The sequence below is a fragment of the Mixophyes fleayi genome, chromosome 2 (assembly GCF_038048845.1).
Source record: "Mixophyes fleayi isolate aMixFle1 chromosome 2, aMixFle1.hap1, whole genome shotgun sequence".
Taxonomy (NCBI): domain Eukaryota; kingdom Metazoa; phylum Chordata; class Amphibia; order Anura; family Limnodynastidae; genus Mixophyes; species Mixophyes fleayi.
Window position 1 is genome coordinate 336,623,292 of NC_134403.1, and position 21,357 is coordinate 336,644,648.

At 42.7% G+C, this 21,357-nt stretch overlaps 1 protein-coding gene and 1 long non-coding RNA gene across 3 annotated transcripts in view; one reads left to right on the forward strand and one right to left on the reverse strand.

Moving 5' to 3' along the window:
* Window positions 1-1,547: 1,547 nt before the first annotated feature.
* Window positions 1,548-17,888, reverse strand: LOC142139415 (uncharacterized). 2 transcript variants are annotated; one of them, XR_012688200.1, is made up of 3 exons: window positions 17,509-17,888; window positions 3,183-3,244; window positions 1,548-2,724 (listed from the first exon to the last, which is right to left on the reverse strand). It is a non-coding gene; the product is annotated as an uncharacterized LOC142139415 (long non-coding RNA). The 2 variants fall into 2 exon arrangements; XR_012688199.1 differs by lacking the exon at window positions 17,509-17,888 and adding an exon at window positions 5,429-5,516.
* The window catches only part of TOMM70 (translocase of outer mitochondrial membrane 70), a 35,655-nt gene continuing 31,972 nt past the window's right edge, over window positions 17,675-21,357 (forward strand). Inside the window, exon 1 of the mRNA XM_075197001.1 lies at window positions 17,675-17,978. Coding sequence (XP_075053102.1) covers window positions 17,751-17,978 — 228 coding nt within the window. The 5' untranslated portion in view covers window positions 17,675-17,750. The remainder of the gene's footprint in view (window positions 17,979-21,357) is intronic.

Here is a 21,357-nt window from a genome sequence, read left to right on the forward strand (position 1 = left end):
TAAACAGTTGTATTAATTGTTTTCAAACTACATTTGAGAAGTATGTCAGTCTAGCTAATCAATGGATAACATTTGCATACACTTCATATGGTCGTACATGTGTGTTTCAATTATTGGCTTACGCTAAGTGGATTTTAAATGTCGTAGTTACTGTAAGAGGCAGAGCAGATACCTCAATGGTAAATCTATGTAACTAGACAGCCTCTATAAATCTGCTTAGCCTTAAATTCAATAGGATTACACATGGTCATAGCACGTACTATTAAGCAATGCTAATTAAGCAACTCAAATCATACACAAAAAAACACACAGGGATATATTTACTAAACTGCGTGTTTGAAGAAGTGAAGATGTTGCCTATAGCAACCAATCAGATTCTAGCTGTCAATTTGTAGAATGCACTAAATAAATGACAACTAGAATTTGATTGGTTGCTATAGGCAACATCTCCACTGTTTCAAACCCGCAGTTTAGTAAATCTAGCCTAAAATGTATGGAATAATATCAGACATAGCTTTAATACAGGTGTCTCTATCAAAATATTTGACTATTCACTGAGCCCATACATAACTTCATTTCTCCTACACATAGTAAAGCAGCCATTTTGGTGGCTACTTCACTATGATGAGAATAGAGAATATGAGAATATTGATGAGAATAGACCAGGAATCAGTGACACTGGGGGAGATGGATATTTTTACATAGATAACTCGGTGCTTCTAAATTCTTATTAACTGCATATAAATAGCAGCAAAAGCATTACGTTACTGCCACATAAGCAGTGATAGCTACTGCCAACAGAGCCAGCAGCAATTACAGTGCTTATCTCTACTCGTGTGACAGGAACTTAGCACATTCGCTGCCCACTTTGTGCAAGAAAACAAAGCATAGAAGGGCTGAGTGACCCAAGATAAAATACGTAGGTGCAAAAAAACACGCACCAGTCTAATGCGCAAAGAGGCCATTATTTCAGCTCACAAAATGGCTGCATTTATTGTGTGTGGGTGAAAGGCATGATTTAAAACTGAAGCAATGGCATACATTTTGCAAATATATTACAAACGCTTGAGTAATATCACAAGTAATTCTTAAAATACCCCACAAACCAAGCTGAGGTTGTAATACTGATGGAAGTAGGTAAGTATAGCTAACTGAGTGTGTAGCACAAGTGTAGATTACATTATGTTTTATTTACATTTTACAAATACGTCAGACATGCACTCCTCACCTCAATGCCCAATCTGCTTTACAGACCTAGGGCCTGATTCATTAAGGATCTTAACTTAAGTAACTTCTTATTTCAGTCTCCTGGACAAAACCATGTTACAATGCAAGGGGTGCAAATTAGTATTCTGTTTTGCACATGAGTTAAATACTGACTGTTTTTTCATGTAGCACACAAATACTTGATAGCTTATTTCTACACTGAAATTTAAAGTTGATATGTGTGTGCTACATGAAAAAACAGTCAGTATTTAACTCATGTGCAAAACAGAACACTAGTTTGCACCCCTGGCATTGTAACATGGTTTTGTCCAGGAGACTGAAATAAGATACCTCTTCATTTAAGATCCTTAATGAATCAGGCCCTTATAGTGGTTAAGGTCATGCAGCAATAATAGGTAATCTGGACACTGTTTATCTGCAACTACATCTCCACAACTGATGTTCTTTTTGTTTATCTGTCAAGTTTTAATATACAGGATATGCATAATAAAAAGATAATTTAAGTAACTAAAGGTTTCTGAGGCTCTATATTGGCAAAAGGCTGTAGTACTTCTCATATTCATAATAATCGGTAGGGTCGTTTTCCTAATAATGGCTGACATCAGAAGTCACCTGTCACTGACTGTGATGGAACTGACGCCAGAAGTAATTAATAAATGTGTCTAAAAGCTACTGAAAAGACATTGTCCTATTTTGCTCCCCTTGTAATTATTTTGTTTTACAGTTCTCCTAACAATGACTGTACAAGGAAACACTCACAGATCATGTCTGTGTGTGACTCCCATCCTCATTATTTATTGTAGCCAGAGACGGATTAACGGGAGACCAGCGGGAAAGTGCTCCGGCCCCCCTGTCTCATGGGGTCCCCCAGGCTGTACATCAACACCTGTCCGTGAATAGGTGCCGCTGGTGCTGATAAGACAGAATCTATACCTGGCATATAAATCTATCATATCTCTATAAAATCGTCCCTCACTTTACTGTAGCTCACCTGCAAGTAAGAAAGCCAAGTCATTACGAGTTACACATGAGTAAAACACAAGGAAACACGAAACACAGGACATGAACAATGTAGTATTAAATCTGGACTTTAACCCTTGAATTTGAAAGCAACATGCACTGAATTGTAAAACCTTCCAGTGTTTTCCCCACCCCCGGGAACAAACATAACATTTTGCCGATCTGCAGACTAGCTGTAGACAGATTACAGAGCTCAGATTTTCCTCTCACTATGGTGAGTGTAACATGTCTTAGGTGTTGCTTTTCCGAACATTATCACAGAATCCATGAGATGTGCAAAATAAAGGGTTTAAAATGTACTTTAGTTGAAGGAAATAGATATGCTGTTTCCATGCACCTCTAATTTTTTCATATTTGCTGGACTGCTACCGAAACTCCATCTCCGCCTCCATCGATGATCTGTAGAAGTCTTCAGAGCACACAGCCAGGGCAAGAAGAATCTTCTATTAGCAGGTCCTTGTCACTATTTATACACACCTGCAATATAATAATAAAGACAATGGTATCTCTAGCAAAGTCTATGAGAAGAGCTAATCTTGTTTCCTCACCAATTTTAACTTTCTGAACCATCCTTTTAATCTCACTTCAAGTTTACTTAAACTTACATTTATTCTATTTCTATTCTCAAACAAATCTCTGACCCCCAAACCAACATTGCTGTGTGACTGGATCATATAGCCCACTAAGCACTTCTCCCATTATTATCTGGTTGAAGGAATATGCAGTACGCGGTACTTAACCTCATATATATATTTAACTCCTATTCTCCTATAGACTGTAAGCTTGCAGCCCTCTGACCTCTCTGTCTGTTATTACCCAGTATTGTATTATTACTGTTTTTGTTTCCAATTATAAAGGCTGTGGAATATGCTGGTTCAATATAAATAAATGTTAATAAATAAATAGATGCGTGTGTGGTGTAATGGTTAACTTACCACTTTGACTGGCCAGTCTCTGTCATGCTGAGCATGGGTTAGCTGGTTTATCCTGATTTGGGCTTTCAAATAAAAAAAAAAAAGTTGAAATAAAATATAAAATAACAAACAAATACACATATAGAACAGCAATATATACAAGATCTGAAAATATGGAAAACTTTAATTTGACATTTAACGCATCACATGCCACTGAATCTAAACTTTGCTACAACTGTACCATATTATATATAGTGTTGTTTTTTCTTAAATTCATATATATTATTTAATTTTGAGAATTAAAAGAATATTATTTAAACACTACTGCATGATAAAATACTGTATTCTACAAATAAAGCACTTTTCTTAAAGCTTTTGTTCTATTAGTGCCGTCCTGATATCTAATAATGGACTTAAGTCGATTTGAACTCTTTCGTATTGAAGAAAAGGCTCCACCTGGACAATGGCGACACTACAAAGTGTAGAAGTGCTGACATGGAAACTTGATCTCAATGGCTGGAAGTCTGGGGGTCGTCTAGGAACCTTTGGGGGCACTCTGGGGTTATTCTGATTTAATAAAAACAACATTTTATTATATTATATATTACAATTATGTATTATATATCTCCCACCCATCTAGTCCTCAATCATAATGAAATATTAAAACAGTGAAAAGAGTGTTATTAGTGATATGTGTGAAATGGACAAAAAATAATTTAAAATCACTTTCAGTCTTACGAATATAGGGCCTGATTATTTAACAAAACGCAAATCCTGCTACGTGCTGTAAGTGTATGCAATTCATCTTCTAACACACAGGACACTTACTACGCCTATGACCTCAGGGGCGCACGGAGAATTTTTAAGGGGGGAGTTTCCCCTCCACCACAAAAAAAAAAAAAAAGCGAGAGAGCTGCTGCAATACAATACAGCACCGCCGCGGACGCTTCTTTGACAGCACCACGGCTGCTGTATAGTACAGTGCCGCTATGTAGGGCACTTTTTTATTGGAGACCCAGAAACCCCCCCTGCGTGCGCCCCTGGACCTGAAGGGCGGAACAGGGGAGGAAAGGAGCGGATGACAGTAACCAAAGTACAGTAAAGGCATTCGCAATCAGTCAGGAGTGATTCAAGCTCAGGCCAGTGGCGGATCCAGGGGGGGGGGGGGGCGATCGGGGCGATCACCCCCCCTAGCAGGGGTTTGCTGCCGGCGGCTGCACACTATGTGCAGGTCCGTTTGCAGTGACAGGCAGGGACAGTGTGCTGCCCGGCTGCTCTGATTGTGTTTTAAACACAATCAGAGCATCCGGGGAGCACACTGTCCCTGCCTGTCACTGCTGAACGGACCTGCACATAGTGTGCAGCCGCGGGCAGCCTCAGATGTCAGAAAGGGGGCGGGGCCTAAATCGCCCCGGGTACAAATATTCTCTAGATCCGCCCCTGGCTCAGGCATAGGCTGATATACGCTCCTTTTCAGATGTAAGATTTGCACCGTCTCCAGATCAAGTGTAAGTGAAGGATGATAGTGACGACTAAGCTCAGCAATCACTCTCACAAACCTAATGGGACGATTGTCAATTCACCTGCACACCTGACACCACTCATCTCATCAAATAACATTATAACTTCATGACAGCTGGATGCCATTGTGTCATTTCAATTCAAAATAAAAAACAAAATAAAACAAACTGTCGACTGCTTACTGAAAAGAGACTCACATGTGCCTCTCATTAGCAACAAAAGTATTTTATTTTATATCGGAAGCATGGCATACGTTAGCATGCGAGAATGCTTTAAATTGTTGTATTGAACTGTTTTTAAGCTGTCGTTCAATGTGAGACTTAGAAAATACACCCAATGAACTCTCATCTTGCTTTATTCCAAATGTTCAGACATATGTATTCATGGGGTCAATGAGGTTTTGTTTTAAAATGTTTAAAGTGTTAAACATTACATTTCATGCTTTTTTTTTTTTCAAAACCCTAAATGAAAAAAAAATATTTGTAGAGACCAAGCTTTGTTATCTGGAAGTATGTATTGTTTATAATGTGTAGATTCCAAATGGGGCCCCAAAATCTACAATGCATATGGGAATATTTTCACAATATTGCTATCCATGGGTGGAAGAAGCTGAGGTTGCTGGAGGAGGATGACGTTGTTCCTAGTACTCCAGATTCACAAGATTATTCAGCCTTTAAGGCATATGTGATTTCATCATACTTTATATGTAAAGTACAATATGGATTGCCTTAAAATGTAATGCTTACACAGGGCCATCTTTTCCATTGGGCACGATGGGCAGCTGCCCGGGGGCCCCACAGGCAAGGGGGCCCCATAAGCACGGCTCTTAATGAGAATAAATAATCCTGCAAAAGAAAAAAACCTGCAAAAAAAACCTACAAGGGTCACTGAGCAAGTACATCTATCAATCTCTATATATCTATATCTATATCTGTATCTGTATACATCTATATATCCAGTGCTTTTTTTCCCATAGAACGCTGGGAACGGCGTTCCGGGACCTTTTTTTTTTTGATTAGCGGCGGCTTCTCAGCCGGCCTTTAACAATAAAAAACAAAACAAAAAAAAATTACATCTCTCCGGCGCGGCTGCGCCCTCCTCCCTTCTCTATTTGCTATGACTGTCGGGCGCGACGTCATCATGCATGTCGCGCCCGCCTTTCATTCACGGAGGTGTGAGCTGAGGAGCATATTCAACCTAAGAAGAGGAGTGCCACGCCAGAAAAGAAAAGTGAAAAGAAGTGAAGAGGAGAAAGGATGCAATAGAGATAAGTTAAAGGAAAAATGGGGCGCCGTTTAAAAGAAAGTGGACAATAAAATAAATGGTGAAAGAAATAATTAAAAAGGCCAGCATGAGGGTGGGGGGAAGGGGGGGGGTATAAAAATTAGTGGGGCACAGCATAAAAACTCAAGGGGGACCAAAAATTTAGTAGGGGCACTGGCACAGGATGAACACTGAAGGGGGACATAAAAATTATTAGGGGCACTGGCACAGGATAACCACTAACGGGGGACATAAAAATGATTAGGGGCACTGGCACAGGATGAACACTAACGGGGGACATAAAAATTATTAGGGGCACTGGCACAGGATGAACACTAACGGGGGACATAAAAATTATTAGGGGCACTGGCACAGGATGAACACTAACGGCGTTATAAAGGTATGTTTAGACATTAATAGACATTTTCCTAAAATATTAACAAGATGTGAGTTCCACCACCTTTTTTTTTACAAAAAAAGCACTGTATATATCTATATCTAGGGGCCCCGGTGCACTGCTTTGCCCGGGGGCCCATAATGTTGTTAAGATGGCCCTTTGCTTACAATAAATGAAAAATAACCAAGGAAACCATTTCCTTTTTCAAGAATGTGTATTGAGTGGAACAAACAGACACAAATAGTGTCACACAGATACACATAAGAAAATAAACGGCCTCGCTTGCCCCCTGGCCACATTCCCTGTGCTGCTGGAGCTAAGCTGCCTCTGGGTCACCCGAACAGCAGATGCTACAGGGGCAGGAGGAGCAGCTGATGCCACAGGGGCAGGATGAGCAGCAGATGTCACTGGGGCAAGACCCAGCATGCTTTGCCAATATATAGCAGCTTAATGCTGGAAGGGTATGCTGGGACTTGTAGTTTCACAACACCTGGAGTGCCACAGTTTAGCCAAGCCTACACTAGACTCAGAAGATTTGACAAACTGTCCTGCCTGTTCTTGTCACTTTTACCACCTGTGGCTGCTGGTTTCTTTAGTTGCGGCTTGTCTGGATCCTGGAATGTTGAGGGCCCTATTTGGAAAAAATAATGGGTACATTTAGAAAATTCCAACCAGCCTCGGCATTAAATTAATAGGACCCACAATTAATACTTAGGCCTTCCTCCAGCCCCAACATTAACCTATTACCCTCCTTCCAAACAGCCCAAGCAGTAAATTAATAGCATGTACGTTTAATACATCCATTTCCCACGACCATTCCCAGCATTAAATAATTAATATTCACATTTAATAGATAGCCCTCCTCCCCACACTCAGCCCCACATTCAATTATAAACCAAAACCACCTCAGCATTAAATTAAAGGTCCCATCACCCCCTCCCTATAGTGTTCTCTGTGCAGCCTTTCTCACTATAGTTTAGCATAGGCAGCCCCCCTCACTATAGATTAGCATAGGCAGCCCCCCCTCACTATAGTTTAGCATAGGCAGCCCCCCTCACTATAGATTAGCATAGTCAGCCCCCCTCACTATAGTTTAGCATAGGCAGCCCCCCTTACTATAGATTAGCATTGGCAGCCCCCCCTCACTATAGTTTAGCATAGGCAGCCCCCCTTACTATAGATTAGCATAGGCAGCCCCCCTCACTATAGTTTAGCATAGGCAGCCCCCCTCACTATAGATTAGCATAGGCAGCCCCCCCTCACTATAGTTTAGCATAGGCAGCCCCCCTCACTATAGATTAGCATAGGCAGCCCCCCTCACTATAGTTTAGCATAGGCAGCCCCCCACCCTATAGTTTAGTATAGAAAGGCAGCCCACCTATAGTTTAGTAAAGCCAGTCTCCCTATGCCACATAGTAGTGCCCCCAAACAATATTATGCCACACAGTAGTGCCACACAGTAGTGCCTGGGGCAATACTGTGTGGCATAATATTGGGGGCACTACTGTGTGGCATAACATTGGGGGCACTACTGTGTGGCATAATATTGTTTGGGGGCACAATTGTGTGGCATTATATTGGGACACTACTGTGTGGCATAATATTGTTTGGGGGCACTACTGTGTGGCATAATATTGGGGGCACTGTGGTATGTTATATGATTAATTAAATTCTTATGAAAAAATAAAATAACTCTTCATTCTAAAAATTAGTGTAGTGTCTCATTCACAGTGACAAATTGAATACTGAATACTGACTGAAGATTGATCGATTACATACGCTTTAAATAGGGTTGTTAATTTTTCAAATATTTCTCATTCTTATTGAAACACAAGTATAATTCGCAGTTGCAGTCTCATTATTTTTCTCGCTTGTTTGTTTGTATTGTAATCATTCATCATATTCATAGCATGAAGTAAAATTCAGAATTTTTCACATATATTAGTAGTATGTTTGTCATCCATAGCCCAGTGTCCTTGAACCAATTTAACTGCAGCTACAGTTACTTAACTAGTATCAGAGTAACTTGCTATGGAAGTCCCTAATATCCTTAGCTCCTAACATCAGCACAATATATTCTTATATCCATTCAATTACAGTTGCTCAGTTAGGTAACTACCATCAGTCACTTGATATGTAAACTGCAACATTGTCCTCCAATTGTATCATGTATATTGTTGTATAAGCTCTTATTTCACTACTAAATCTCTTGCATCAACGTTAGTTACTTAATTGCAGTGTTGTTGCTTGGAATACACAATATTATTGTTGCTATCAAACAACCCTGACATAGTGGATTGCCAGTTAACTCATTATTGCTATTGGACAGACTGCTGGATAATTGATTGCTCTCATTTTACTCATTAGTTTAGCCTGTGGCTGTTCTCTTTATTATTATCAATATTCGCCCCTCTGACAATCATATTACACCAATGTTCTTATTGATCATCCCCTCTAGAGTTCAGACACGCTGATTACTACACTACATTGATTATTGCATTCTATGCTGATAAATTAAATTTTATTATAACTTGTTTCAATGCCGCATAAGACCTATTCTAACTGGGAGACATTCTTATTCACAGCATGTGCTTCTTGATGTGCGTATCGCTACGGCAAGCTTTTTCAAAGGATTACATTTCCATTCAAGTTCAGGGAATTTAAAAATAGAACACTAACCAATCACATATCAAGTATAAGATAATCACTAATGTTCAGTCAGTGTGGAAGTCAAATCTGATTGGCTCCCAATTTCAAAATAGTGTCCTTGGTTTCTCTCTCGTTCCAGAATACCTAACACTGGGCTATCTACTACGCAATCACATAAACAAGCCGTACTTCGATCTACACTCCTTCTGTTTTGATAAATTCATTTTGATGGTTATTTAATTGCATAGTTTATTAAGTGCTCAATTCAAAATTAAAATTAATATTTCTGGGTTGTTAGCAATTGCTTAAACTGGTCATACTTTGTATGGATTTATATATTGTTTCCAATCAGGATGGATTCTTTGCAATGATAGCTAAGATAATAGAATGTATTTTGGTGCTCATATATTTGTGTTGGTAACCTATTGGAGATGATATATTAGTAGGGAAGCAGTTCCCCTGATCTAATGTGCTAAGCCAATTATGAATGGATAGTGGATTCACATATATAGACCAAAACTAATATAGGGGATTTATCGGTTTTACATTCTGAAATATTATAGAATCCATATAATCTATTTATAATCCCTATAACAACACATGAGATATAACAAATTAATTAAAAATATATCTAGTCCATATGAATACATGTATGGAGCAGGAGTCAGGAGGAGAGAAGCTTCCTCCCTTCCTGCACTGACAGAGGATGGATTTAATGTCTTGTCATGGGCTGTCATACGGCCAATGAGAAGGTAAGGGAGGAGTCAGAATGATCTGATCCCAGCTGACTGGTGCAAAACGAGAGGCTGAGGGGTGTGGTCACAAAACTGCACTTATGGGTGCAGTTTTGTGACCACACCCCTTAAATTCCAACCTTATGGGTGCGGCACTGTAGTATACATCTCTGGTGCAGGTTAGGTGACACCAGTGTCTCACCCTTACCACCTTATTTGCACTCTGACAAAGCCCTGCCAACCCTACTAAACGCTAAACATACCCTTGATTTCATTTTTTCAAGTCCTGGGAGCATCACTAACCTATCTGACTCAATCGTCCCACTCCCTGATCATAGCCTACTTACTTCAACATCTCTGCTTTATCCCTACCTCCTTCCTACACAGAGATCCCTAATAGAGGAAATTATGATCTCCTCTCTGTCTCTCTTCTTATTCCTTCTACCTTTACCTCTAACATTGTCTGCCCTTACCAAGTGGCCTCCAAGTGCAAAAGCGCACTCATTTGCTCTGATTAAGGTTGCTCCTGACAAACTGTGTTGTCCACTCGCAATCCAGCTACAACGTTGGCACACTTCTATTATAACACAAAAGGCAAATAGGAAATCTGGTTTAAAAATTATTTCCTCAACTATAAATTCCAACCTTATGAGTTTACCTCAAGTCAACTTGGCTAAAGAAGCTCCTGTCTCCTCACTAATATTGTCAGGGCCGGTCATCCAGAACTTATTGCAGGATTCTCCTCAGAATTTACCTGTCTATCCAAGTGTCTATTTTGCACCAAAAGAGACTCTTGGATGGGTCCGAAGTGTATTTTCCAAAATAGCGTGATTAATTCACTCCCAAAATCACAAGTTTACACCACCTGACACCTTTGTGGGAATCAAACTACCAAACTATTTGTGACACATGGCTTCCCATCGGACTTGGCAATTGGGCATACGGTTTCTGTAGACTCTCTGTTACCAGAGGACTTGTGTTTTCTCTTCTGCAACTGGAATCCACAAACTAAACTTAAAATTACCAGAACTTTACACATATCCTCAATGCCAGTTTTCGACTTTTGACTCCCTGCTTAAGTCAATTCCACCCGCCTTAACAGCAGCACTTAGTGCCCAAGGCATTGTGCTCTACTTATTAAGCCACTGACACAATCATGATTGACATTGGTACGCACCAGATTTCCCACATATATCTTCACCCCGCACAAACCTGCAACTCCATCCTCTGTTCTTTCAGCCCTGTAACTGAGAATTAAGTTGCTTAACTCCTTTTTTCCTCATGTCTCACAAGGTCTCCACTTATTACAATCCCTTCTGACCTACACGTTACACACTCTACCACACTGCGCCTGCATTGACTACATTATTTAACCTTTCACTCTTCACAATATTTTCTCCTATGCCTTAAATGTCAGGGGGCACAATCCTATGAGTGGCAGAGACAAGGTTCTTACCTCACCTTCTGACTCCTAACCGTCCACCTCAATCAATCTGACCTCTATTCTCACTATGCAATAATTGAGTGCACAAAGATGTAGGATGATCAGCCCCATGTGCTTCTTCCTGCATCCCTGTATTATATACTAGGACAGCACACATGGTGAATAGAGTAGGGTCAAGAGAGGGAGAATTCTCACTCTCCTGCCCTTACTCCACTCACCATGTGAGTCACAACTCTGATAAGACAGTGCACTTAATTTGCAAATCTAACTGGTTGCACACAGCAAAATGTCCTGATTGTGCACCAGTACACCTAAATGGTCCACCCACTGCACTTCAAGGTGCGTACCGCTAACTGAAAGTGTAAACATGGCATCAAAGTCCAACTTCCTATAGCTTTATAACCAACCCTTTCATTATATCTAGCTGGACCGAAATGCAAAATGTAGACTTAACCTCATGTATCAAACTCCCATTGTCCCATAGATTGTACGTTTGCGAGCAGGGCCTTCTCACCTCTTTGTCTGTTTTACCCAGTTTGTTTATTAGTTTACCTTGTTTGTCCCCAATTGTAAAGCGCTACTGAATATGTTGACGCTAAATAAATAAACGATGATGATGATGATACAAAACTTTTTGCACTTTTTGTTTTTCTCCTAAAATACTGCTAGCTTGAATCTCAATTCAGGCTTAAGCTATTAATCCAATGTGAACCAACATTGGATTTTTTTATTGTATGTTCAACTTTTTGTGTCTGAATTAATTTTTAGATATTTGGCAAAGTGTTCCTAGACTTCTCCACCAAAGTGCAGGTTGGTACAATATACACACAAGGGGACAAGACCTGATTACCACCAGCTTAGGACTAATGCAAAAATCAAGTCCTGTTGTTGAGTGGAAACAGCTGGGTGCTTCGAAAATGTAATCTTTGCACTACTCCACAAAACTAGGTGCACTGGTGTATTTAGCAAGGAACATACCTACTCCTCAACTGGCCAAAGCAAAAGTTTGCTCCCCCACGAACACCATCTTACTCAGTAAACCCGTGCTCTTTAGAGGTAATCTAAGCACACCTGCAAAAACTGAGGCACTAAGAGGTTGTGAGTGCTTTGTAAATGATGCCCAGTGACTGCATTTGACTCATGTCGCCCTATGCTTATTCCTGCATTGAATTATTATCAGTGACTCAGGAAGCCAGGGGAGCATAAGGACAAGGAGGTGAGCTTTTCACCTTATGGGAGTAATGGGCCTTAAATCCCCAAACAGGACTTTGTTTCCCTTCTTTAAACTCCATAATTGAAAGGGAGCAACTATTGCTATATCTTCTGAGAAGTATCTTAAATTGAAAAAGATGTAAGTGCAACAAAGCGTAGTCCATTTAAAAAAATGGTTTCCCAAATTTAGTATGGAAAAACTTAACTGGTCTGCACAAAGCCCTGACCTCAACCGCATTGAACACCTTTGGGATGAATTGGAAAGACGACTGCAAACCAGGCCTTATCGACCAACATCAGTGGATGACATATGTCTGACAAAATAATACTATAGAGCAGTGGTTCCAAAACTTTTGCAGTTCGCGGCACCCTTAGAGTCTCCAAATTTTTTCAAGGCACCCCTCCAAAATAATTATTGAGCAGTCCTGTTTTAGAAGTAGTTGGGTCAAAAAATTGTAATAAGTATTTAGGTCAGGACAGAAAGACTTATTTAGTTGTAAGCAAAAATGCCCCCTCTGCATCTAGACACTCTGCCCTCAGGCACTCTGCCCCCTCTGCATCCAGACACACTGCCCCCTCTGCATCCAGACACACTGCCCCCTCTGCCCTCTGTCCCCCCTCCTCTGCTCTGTCACGCTGTCCCCCTCCTCTGCCCTCTCTCACAATGTCCCCCTCCTCTGCCCTCTCTCACAATGTCCCCCTCCTCTGCCCTCTCTCACAATGTCCCCTCCTCTGCCCTCTCACACGCTGTCCCCTCCTCTGCCCTCTCACACGCTGTCCCCTCCTCTGCCCTCTCACACGCTGTCCTCCTCCTCTGCCCTCTCACACGCTGTCCTCCTCCTCTGCCCTCTCACACGCTGTCCTCCTCCTCTGCCCTCTCACACACTGTCCCCTCCTCTGCCCTCTCACACGCTGTGTCCCCCTCCACTGTCCCTCTCACTCTGTGTCCCCCTCCACTGTCCCTCTCACGCTGTCCTCCTCCTCTGCGCTCTCTCACGCTGTGTCCCCCTCCACTGCCCTCTCTCATGCTGTGTCCCGCTCCACTGCCCCCTCTCACGTTGTGTCCCACTCCACTGCCCTCTCTCACGCTGTGTCCCCCTCCACTGCCCTCTCTCACGCTGTGTCCCCCTCCACTGCCCTCTCTCACGCTGTGTCCCCCTCCACTGCCCTCTGTCACGCTGTGTCCCCCTCCACTGTCCTCTCTCACGCTGTGTCCCCCTCCACTGCCCTCTCTCACGCTGTGTCCCCCTCCACTGCCCTCTCTCATGCTGTGTCCCCCTCCACTGCCCCTCTCACGCTGTGTCCCCCTCCACTGCCCTCTCTCACGCTGTGTCCCCTTCCACTGCCCCCTCTCACGCTGTGTCCCCCTCCACTGTCCTCTCTCACTCTGTGTTCCCCTCCACTGCCCTCTCTCACGCTGTGTCCCCCTCCACTGCCCCCTCTCACGCTGTGTTCCCCTCCACTGTCCTCTCTCACGCTGTGTCCCCCTCCTCTGCTCTGCTGTCCCCATCCTCTGCTCTCTGTCCCCATCCTCTGCTCTGCTGTCCCCATCCTCTGCTCTCTGTCCCCATCCTCTGCTCTCTGTCCCCATCCTCTGCCCCGCTGTCACCATCCTCTGCTCTCTGTCCCCATCCTCTGCCCCGCTGTCGCGATCCCTCTCATTCTGCCCCGCGCCAGGCGCCAGCCATAAAAAAAAAAAAAAAGAACACATAAACTTACCAATCCGCCGGGCGCCGGGACCCAGCAGCCTTCTCTCTCCCGCAGCTGTCACTGAATATCGACGTCAGTAACAAGCTGCGGGAGAGAGGAGGCTGCTGGGACCCAGCGCCCGACGGATTGGCTGGTACCTCAGTGACAGCGCCGCGGCTCCCCTGGGAGCACAGTTTGGGAACCGCCGCTATAGAGTGTGATTATACTTATCTATTTTAAGTGGTCTAGAGGTATGTTTTTCCACAGCTAACAGCAGTTGACAGAGTGTGTCTGCAGTGAGTCTAATCAAGCAGAGCACCTGAAGAGAACTCCTCTATAAAGACCATGTGGGTGTGTCACCTGTCCAGCGTGGGAAAAGTGTAAAGTGCTTAAGCTTGAGTTGTTCGTTATACAGTGTGACCGATACCGAACAATTTTGCCGGTGACTAGGTAGTTGGTCTCTGTTAATTTAGCATTAGTGTCACAAGAAATTCTGTGTAATTGTGTGTTATAAGCTACTTTGGCATCCTGACAATATAAGCAAAGTACAAGCAAGAAGTTGTCATGTGTGCATCACCAGAAGGGTGCCTGTGTCACAAGTGGTGTCAGAAGTGGGATGCTTAGGGAGCCAACTTTCCATTTCCCAACCCGCGTAGAAATTAACACCTTATCTTAACATTTTCCCACCACATTTTAACCCAAATCTTTAAAAGAAAGAGAAAGAAAAAAAAATTAACATATAGGGGTAAATGTATGAACCTCCGGATTCTTCATCTCCGGCGAGTTCAGCGTCTTCATCGCTTAAATTTAAAGCGGCGCTGCCTTGTAAAGGGAAACTTCCCTTTACAAGGCAGCGCCGCTTTAAATTTAAGCGCTGAAGACGCTGAACTCGCCGGAGATGAAGAATCCGGAGGTTCATACATTTACCCCATTGTCTGTGTTACGTGGGGAAATATAGGCTGCTCAACCTCTAATACCCTTAGGCAAAGGTCTACTGTGCAGTATGCTTAACCTGTTTTGATCTCGTGTTCACTACAGAGTGACTGGTTTTCACTGAAAATACAGGTGATTAAAGGAATCACTAATCCCTAAGGTCACCACAACAAAATTGAACTGTTACTTAATACTTTAACCCAAGGCATCAAAACTGTACATTTTCAATGAATTTCACTTTTATCTGCAAATGCCTCCCAACATGACTCAGTTCACCGGGTACCAAATTGTCTGGCCCTGCTTATTTTCCAACTGTAATTACCAATCATTGATTGATGTCTCTCCAATTTAGGAATTTGCTATTTTCCCCGTATCATGCAGAGTATTGTTTCTGTCAGAGAAGAGCGTACCTAGACACATATTCAACAAAAGATTGTTGACTTGTAGTCAGCGTCGGACTGGCCCACAGGACTACCGGTAAAATTAGCGGTAGGCCCGGCTACCTTACGGCCACACCCCCTTTTAGATGTGGGCGGAGCTTACCTGGAGGCCCGTTGTTCACACCAGGGTGCTCGCATTCCTCTCCGGCGTCCCCGCTGCTGCGGATGACTGGCTGTCACTGACAGCCAGTCATCTTTCACCTTTCACATGCGATCGCAGCTGCGATCATGTGACCCGCCCACTCACCCTGTCAGCTGATGTTCCCGCTCCGCTGAAGGGAGAAGATCAGAGAAGCTGCATCAATCAACTTTTGGGTAAGTATACTTTAACCAGTTGTTTATATTGTTTGTGCTAAAAAATCATTTATGTATTACAGTTTTTTATCTTGATAAAACTGGATTATAATGTTATTAGTATTGGTTTTGATATTAATTTAGCTTTGTTGATCATTACACACACCCAGTATTAGATACACATTACAGTCCAAATAGGTGCGTATGTTTGTATCCTTGTGTGTCCCACTTCCCCCCTGATTTGCGCCCATCCCATAAAACCCTGTAAATTTTCATTTTTTGGAGTACTGTCAGGATACTCTACCCCCTGGGAATAGTGGCAGCATCACCCTCTTCACCTTCTTTTTATTTTTACCAGAAAGTACTAAGGTAGCGCTCATCGTAAAAAGTGTATGGGGTCTCTCATTACATCTGTTCTCAATATATATATATATATATATATATATATATATATATATATATATATATATATAATGTGTGTGAATTGAGAGGACTATTGCAGGCATAATATGAATCGGGGACACTTGCGTGGCATAACATTTTGGGCACTACCATGTGGCATAGCATTGTTTTGGGGGCACTACTATGTGGCATAGGGGAGCTGCCTATCAATACTAAACTATTGGGGGGCTGACTATACTAAACTCTAGTGAGGGGGGGCTGCACAGAGAACACTATAGGGAGGGGGTGATGGGACCTTTAATGCTGAGGTGGTTTGGGTCTATAATTGAATGTGGGTGCTGTTGATTTAATGCCAGGGATGGTTGGCATTTCTAAATGTACCCATTATTTTTTCCAAATAGGGCCCTCAACATTCCTGGATCCAGACAAGCCGCAACTAAAGAAACCAGCAGCCACAGGTGGTAATAGTGACAACAACAGGTAGGACAGTCTGTCAAATGTTCTGAGTCTAGTGCAGGCTTGGCTAACTTGTGGTACTCCAGGTGTTGTGAAACTACAAGTCCCAGCATATCCTTACAGCAATAAGCTGCTATATATTGGCAAAGCATGCTGGGGCTTGTAGTTTCACTACACTAAGGTGCTAGCTGTCTTTCGTGGACTGACCACTCCCCCTCTAGTGTCTGGTTCCGCCTCTATGATGGCTGACCACACCCCCTTTGGTGGGCCCCTAGTGTTGCATTCCCCGGTGGGCCCTTCATGCCCCAGTCCGACACTGCTTGTAGTTGAATATGGATGTGCAAATGCCGATTTATGTGGTTGTAGAAAAAAAAAACCGCACAATACATTTGTTTTGCGTGCCTTCATTAATCAGACTTCTTGTGTCACTGAAACTTTGCAGATCAGTGATAATTGATACGTAATAAATTTTGCCGCAATTTCATTAATTTCTATAAAGTTAATTGGCACTGAAATCCGTGGACGTGTCCTAAAACTATAAAACAATAAATGGGCTCTTTTGTAGAAGGTAAACAGTTCACTGTCCCAGGAAGCCATTTCACAGTGTACTTTTACTTTTTTATGATTGTAATAACCTATACCAATTTTTTTAAAAAAAACTTCAGTTAATGGGTGTTACCTGATGCAACACATTCCCAACAAAACTTTCAGTGGGGTTGGGGTGTTGGATTCTTTGAGGTTAGCAGGACATAATCAATTTTTGCTGGAGACTTAATAATACTGTTGCAGATGTTACTGCAGCTTAAACATTGATAATGGGATTCAGACTGTTATTAATATTGGAAATTAAGCAGCAATAGCAGAAGCATAAAATGTCTTATGTTGGCAGGTAAATGGTACTCCTGATACTTACCGCTGGGACTACTGCTGCAGTCATAATAATAATTGTTAACACAACTAAGTCACTTTCAGTTACTCGAAAGAAAGTTCTTAGTAACAGCAGTACCTACAAGCCTCCAGCAGGGGGCGCTCGCGCCTCAGTGTCTACGGTTCCGGAAGCAGTCCCCGACCTGCCGGCTCCCAGGGTGCACCGCGTTTCCGACATTTCGCCTCCCTGTCTCACCCCGTGTCCGCAGCTGCAGGGACGGATTAAACATGGCCGCCTCCAAGCCCGTGGAGCCGCAAGGCGGGCCCGGGATCCCCCACTGGAAGCTGGCCCTGGCCGTAGGGGCCCCGCTGCTCCTGGGAGCCGGAGCTGTCTATCTATGGAGCCGGCACAAGTCGACCAAGAGGGACAACCAGAGGAGAACACCGGAGGGGAGGGCCAGCCCGGTGCCGAGTGGGGGCAACTCCAAACCGGAGTCTAATCCGCCGCCGGAGATGGTGAGAGCCGGGATGAGGACTCATACAGGAGAGCTCAGTGTGGGGGTAGGAGGGCACATGGATAATGAAAGTAACCTGCACCGTGTGTAGGAGTAGGGGGTTGTATAGAGGTGGCAGGTGGTGGTATGAGGGGTTAGAGGTGGCAGGTGGTGGTATGGGGTTAGAGGTGGTGGTATGGGGTTAGAGGTGGCAGGTGGTGGTATGGGGTTAGAGGTGGCAGGTGGTGGTATGGGGTTAGAGGTGACATGTTGTGATATGGAGGGGGGAGGTGGCAGGTTGTAGTATGGGGTTAGAGGTGGCAGGTTGTGATATGGAGGGGGGAGGTGGCAGGTTGTGATATGGAGGGAGGAGGTGGCAGGTTGTAGTATGGGGGGTTGGTGGTGACATGTGTCACACTGGCCTGTTCATTGTGAGCATGAGATTAAAGCTATATTTCAGATTTCATAATATAGACAAACATGCAGTGATACTTAATCTAGATAATAAAAGAAAGTGATTTGAGGTGTCAGAACCCCGCTGGACGGGGCACACAACCTTAGATATAAATAGTGCTTTGCATTTTGTGTGTAAGGTAGGCAGAGCATCCTATACTGTTGCTGTTAGTATTTCCATAGTAACCATCAGGGGAGGGCTGGCAAATATTAGCCCTGGGGGCAAGACACAACTCGGCAGCCTATTGGGAACAATTTGAAGGGAAAAAAAATGCAGATGGTTCAGTGACCCTGCCCAAGGTATCAGATTATGGGACTGGTCTGGGAGGCACATGCTGCCCAGCCTGCCCCTGGTAACCATGTTACTTACTCTGGAAGTGTAAGAAAGCCTTTCTGTCTAGTATCGCTGTAGCCTCTCATGACTCTGCAAATTTAGGGTATTAATCTGTTGGATTCTTTAGGGAGGTGGGTGGTGGTAAAATAAAGCATCCACACATTGAAATGGATATCGCATCTAATGTATTTAGAGGATGGAACACTTCTTTCCATAAAGGTGTGAGGTAGGGACAATTTCACCATGTATGTAATACAGGAGGATGTTGACTATTGATCATCTTTTGATTAAGATCTGGTTTCCAAAGGGAATGATAGGGTTATTGGGACCCATGTAGTGTATGTATACATACATCTTATACATAAGACCTAGATAAGTGACTTGTCTCCTCCTGGTCTGAAGTCTAGTGTGCAAAGTATAGTTAGCTGTGTTTAGATCTACTAATTTGGAAAATGAAAATATTCAATTCGGGAGTAAGTAACACGTGTGGGGAATAAAATTTATAGTTATGTTCTTTAGGGTGTAGCGTCCGTTGATGAGTTTGGTCGGTGAGAAAGTAATTAAATGCTTTATCATTAGGGAGGGAGCACGCGTTCATTGAGCGTGATCTACAAAAAACAGTCTAGTATCGTTTTGAAACCCCCCAAGGATGACAGTCAACTGATATTGCCATTTGTTAAGGATTATATGAAACAATTTAGGTTGTATATATGCAAAAGAGGTTGAATGTTTAATTTTCGCTGTAGATTATGAGCGGGATTACCATTATACCATCTATTTCCAAACATATCATATGGAAATTAACTTGTCTATCGGATATGTAGTGGTTACTTATTGATGCACTTGTGTATGACTCAACATTTTCTTTTTCTTTTTTTTTGTGGGGCATAGCATTTATTGCATATCTGTGTTCTCAATATTTTGGTGCATGATTTTGTTTAGAATGTTTCCTGTAGGAACATAATGTTGTTTAAGGAGTTGAGGCCTTTAACTTTGTGGTATAAAATCTCAATTCCCTAATAGTCATTGTATAGTGGTTGTTGAGCTGCTGACAGAGGAGGGTAATATTATTGTAGAATATTTTGTTCTCTCTGTCTGGTATGTGCTATCAGCTCTATTTTGCATGCCATTGTGGGTATGTGGAATTGCGTTTAAGATGCTAAAAGGTAATGATGGGAAAGTGTTGGGTTTAAAGTTTGACAAGCATAGTAGGTCTTTATCGATTTGTGTTGGTGGAAAGGCCCCAGTTATATATTGCACCAGCAATGAAGTATTGGAAAGAAGAACAATTGAAAGAGAAATATATACATTAAATTGCAGAGAAACAAAAAAACATAAACCAACTTGGACCCAGCAAACAACTGGGTATTTTCGATAGAAACATGTACCCTGGTAATGAGTGCTTCCATCTCACCTGAACAAAGTGAAGGGGAAAGAGGAACTAGTCAGCTAACAATCCACTTTAACCACAACATGCTGGAATAAAAAAAACATAATAGTACATTTTTAAATTCTCGCTTTGTCTCAACTATTGTAATTGCAGTAACAGCCTGTTCAGAATTAAGATTAATATCTATACGAAGCATCATGGCAGATCTTGACCAAGGACATTTTTAAATGGAATGTATCTCTTGCATATGTCTGATAGAAACATACAACGATCACCCACAGCATTAAAACCACCTGCCTAATATTGTGTAGGTCTCCTTTGTGCCGCCAAAACAGCTCTGACCCCTCGAAGCATGGACTTTACAAGACCTCTGAAGGTGTTCTGTGGTTTCTGGTGCCAAGAAGTTAGCAGCAGATCCTTTAAGTCCTGTAAGTTGGGAGGTGGGGGCCTCCATGTTCTGGACTTGTTTTTCTAGCACATCCCACAATTGCTCGATCGGATTGAAATCTGGAGAATTTGGAGGCAAAGTCAATACTGTGAACTCTGTCATGTTTCTCAAACCATTCCTGAACAACCATTTTTACAGTGTGGTGTTGCTTATTTTCTGTATGAAATAGGCCACTGCCATTAGGGAATACCGTTGTCATGAAGGGGTGTACTTGGTGTGCAACAATGTTTATGCAACATGTCAGAGTCCCATCCACATAAATGCCAGGACCCAAGGTTTTGCCGCTAAACATTGCCCAGAGCATCAGACTGCCTCTGCCATCTTGCCTAACTCTCATAGTGAATCCTGGTGCCATCTCATCTGTAGGTAAATTACGCACATGCACTCGGCCTTCCACACGACATAAAAGAAAACGTGATTCATCAAACCAGGCTACCTCCTTCCATTGCTCCATAGTCCATTTCTGGTGCTCATGTGTCCATTGTAGGTGCTTTCGGCAGTGAACAGCGGTCAGCATAGGCACTCTCATTGGTCTGTAGGTACGCAGCTCCATACGTAGCAAGTAACACTGTATGTTCTGTCTATCATAGCCAGCATTAGCTCCTTCAGCAATTTGTGTTAGAGTAGCTCTTCTGTGGGATTGGACCAGACGGGCTAGTCTTTGCTCCCCACGGGCAACAGTGAGCCTTGGGTGCCCATGGCCCTGTCACCGGTTGTGTTTTCTTGGACCACTTTTGTTACTTACTAATCACTGCATAGAGAGAACACCCCATGAG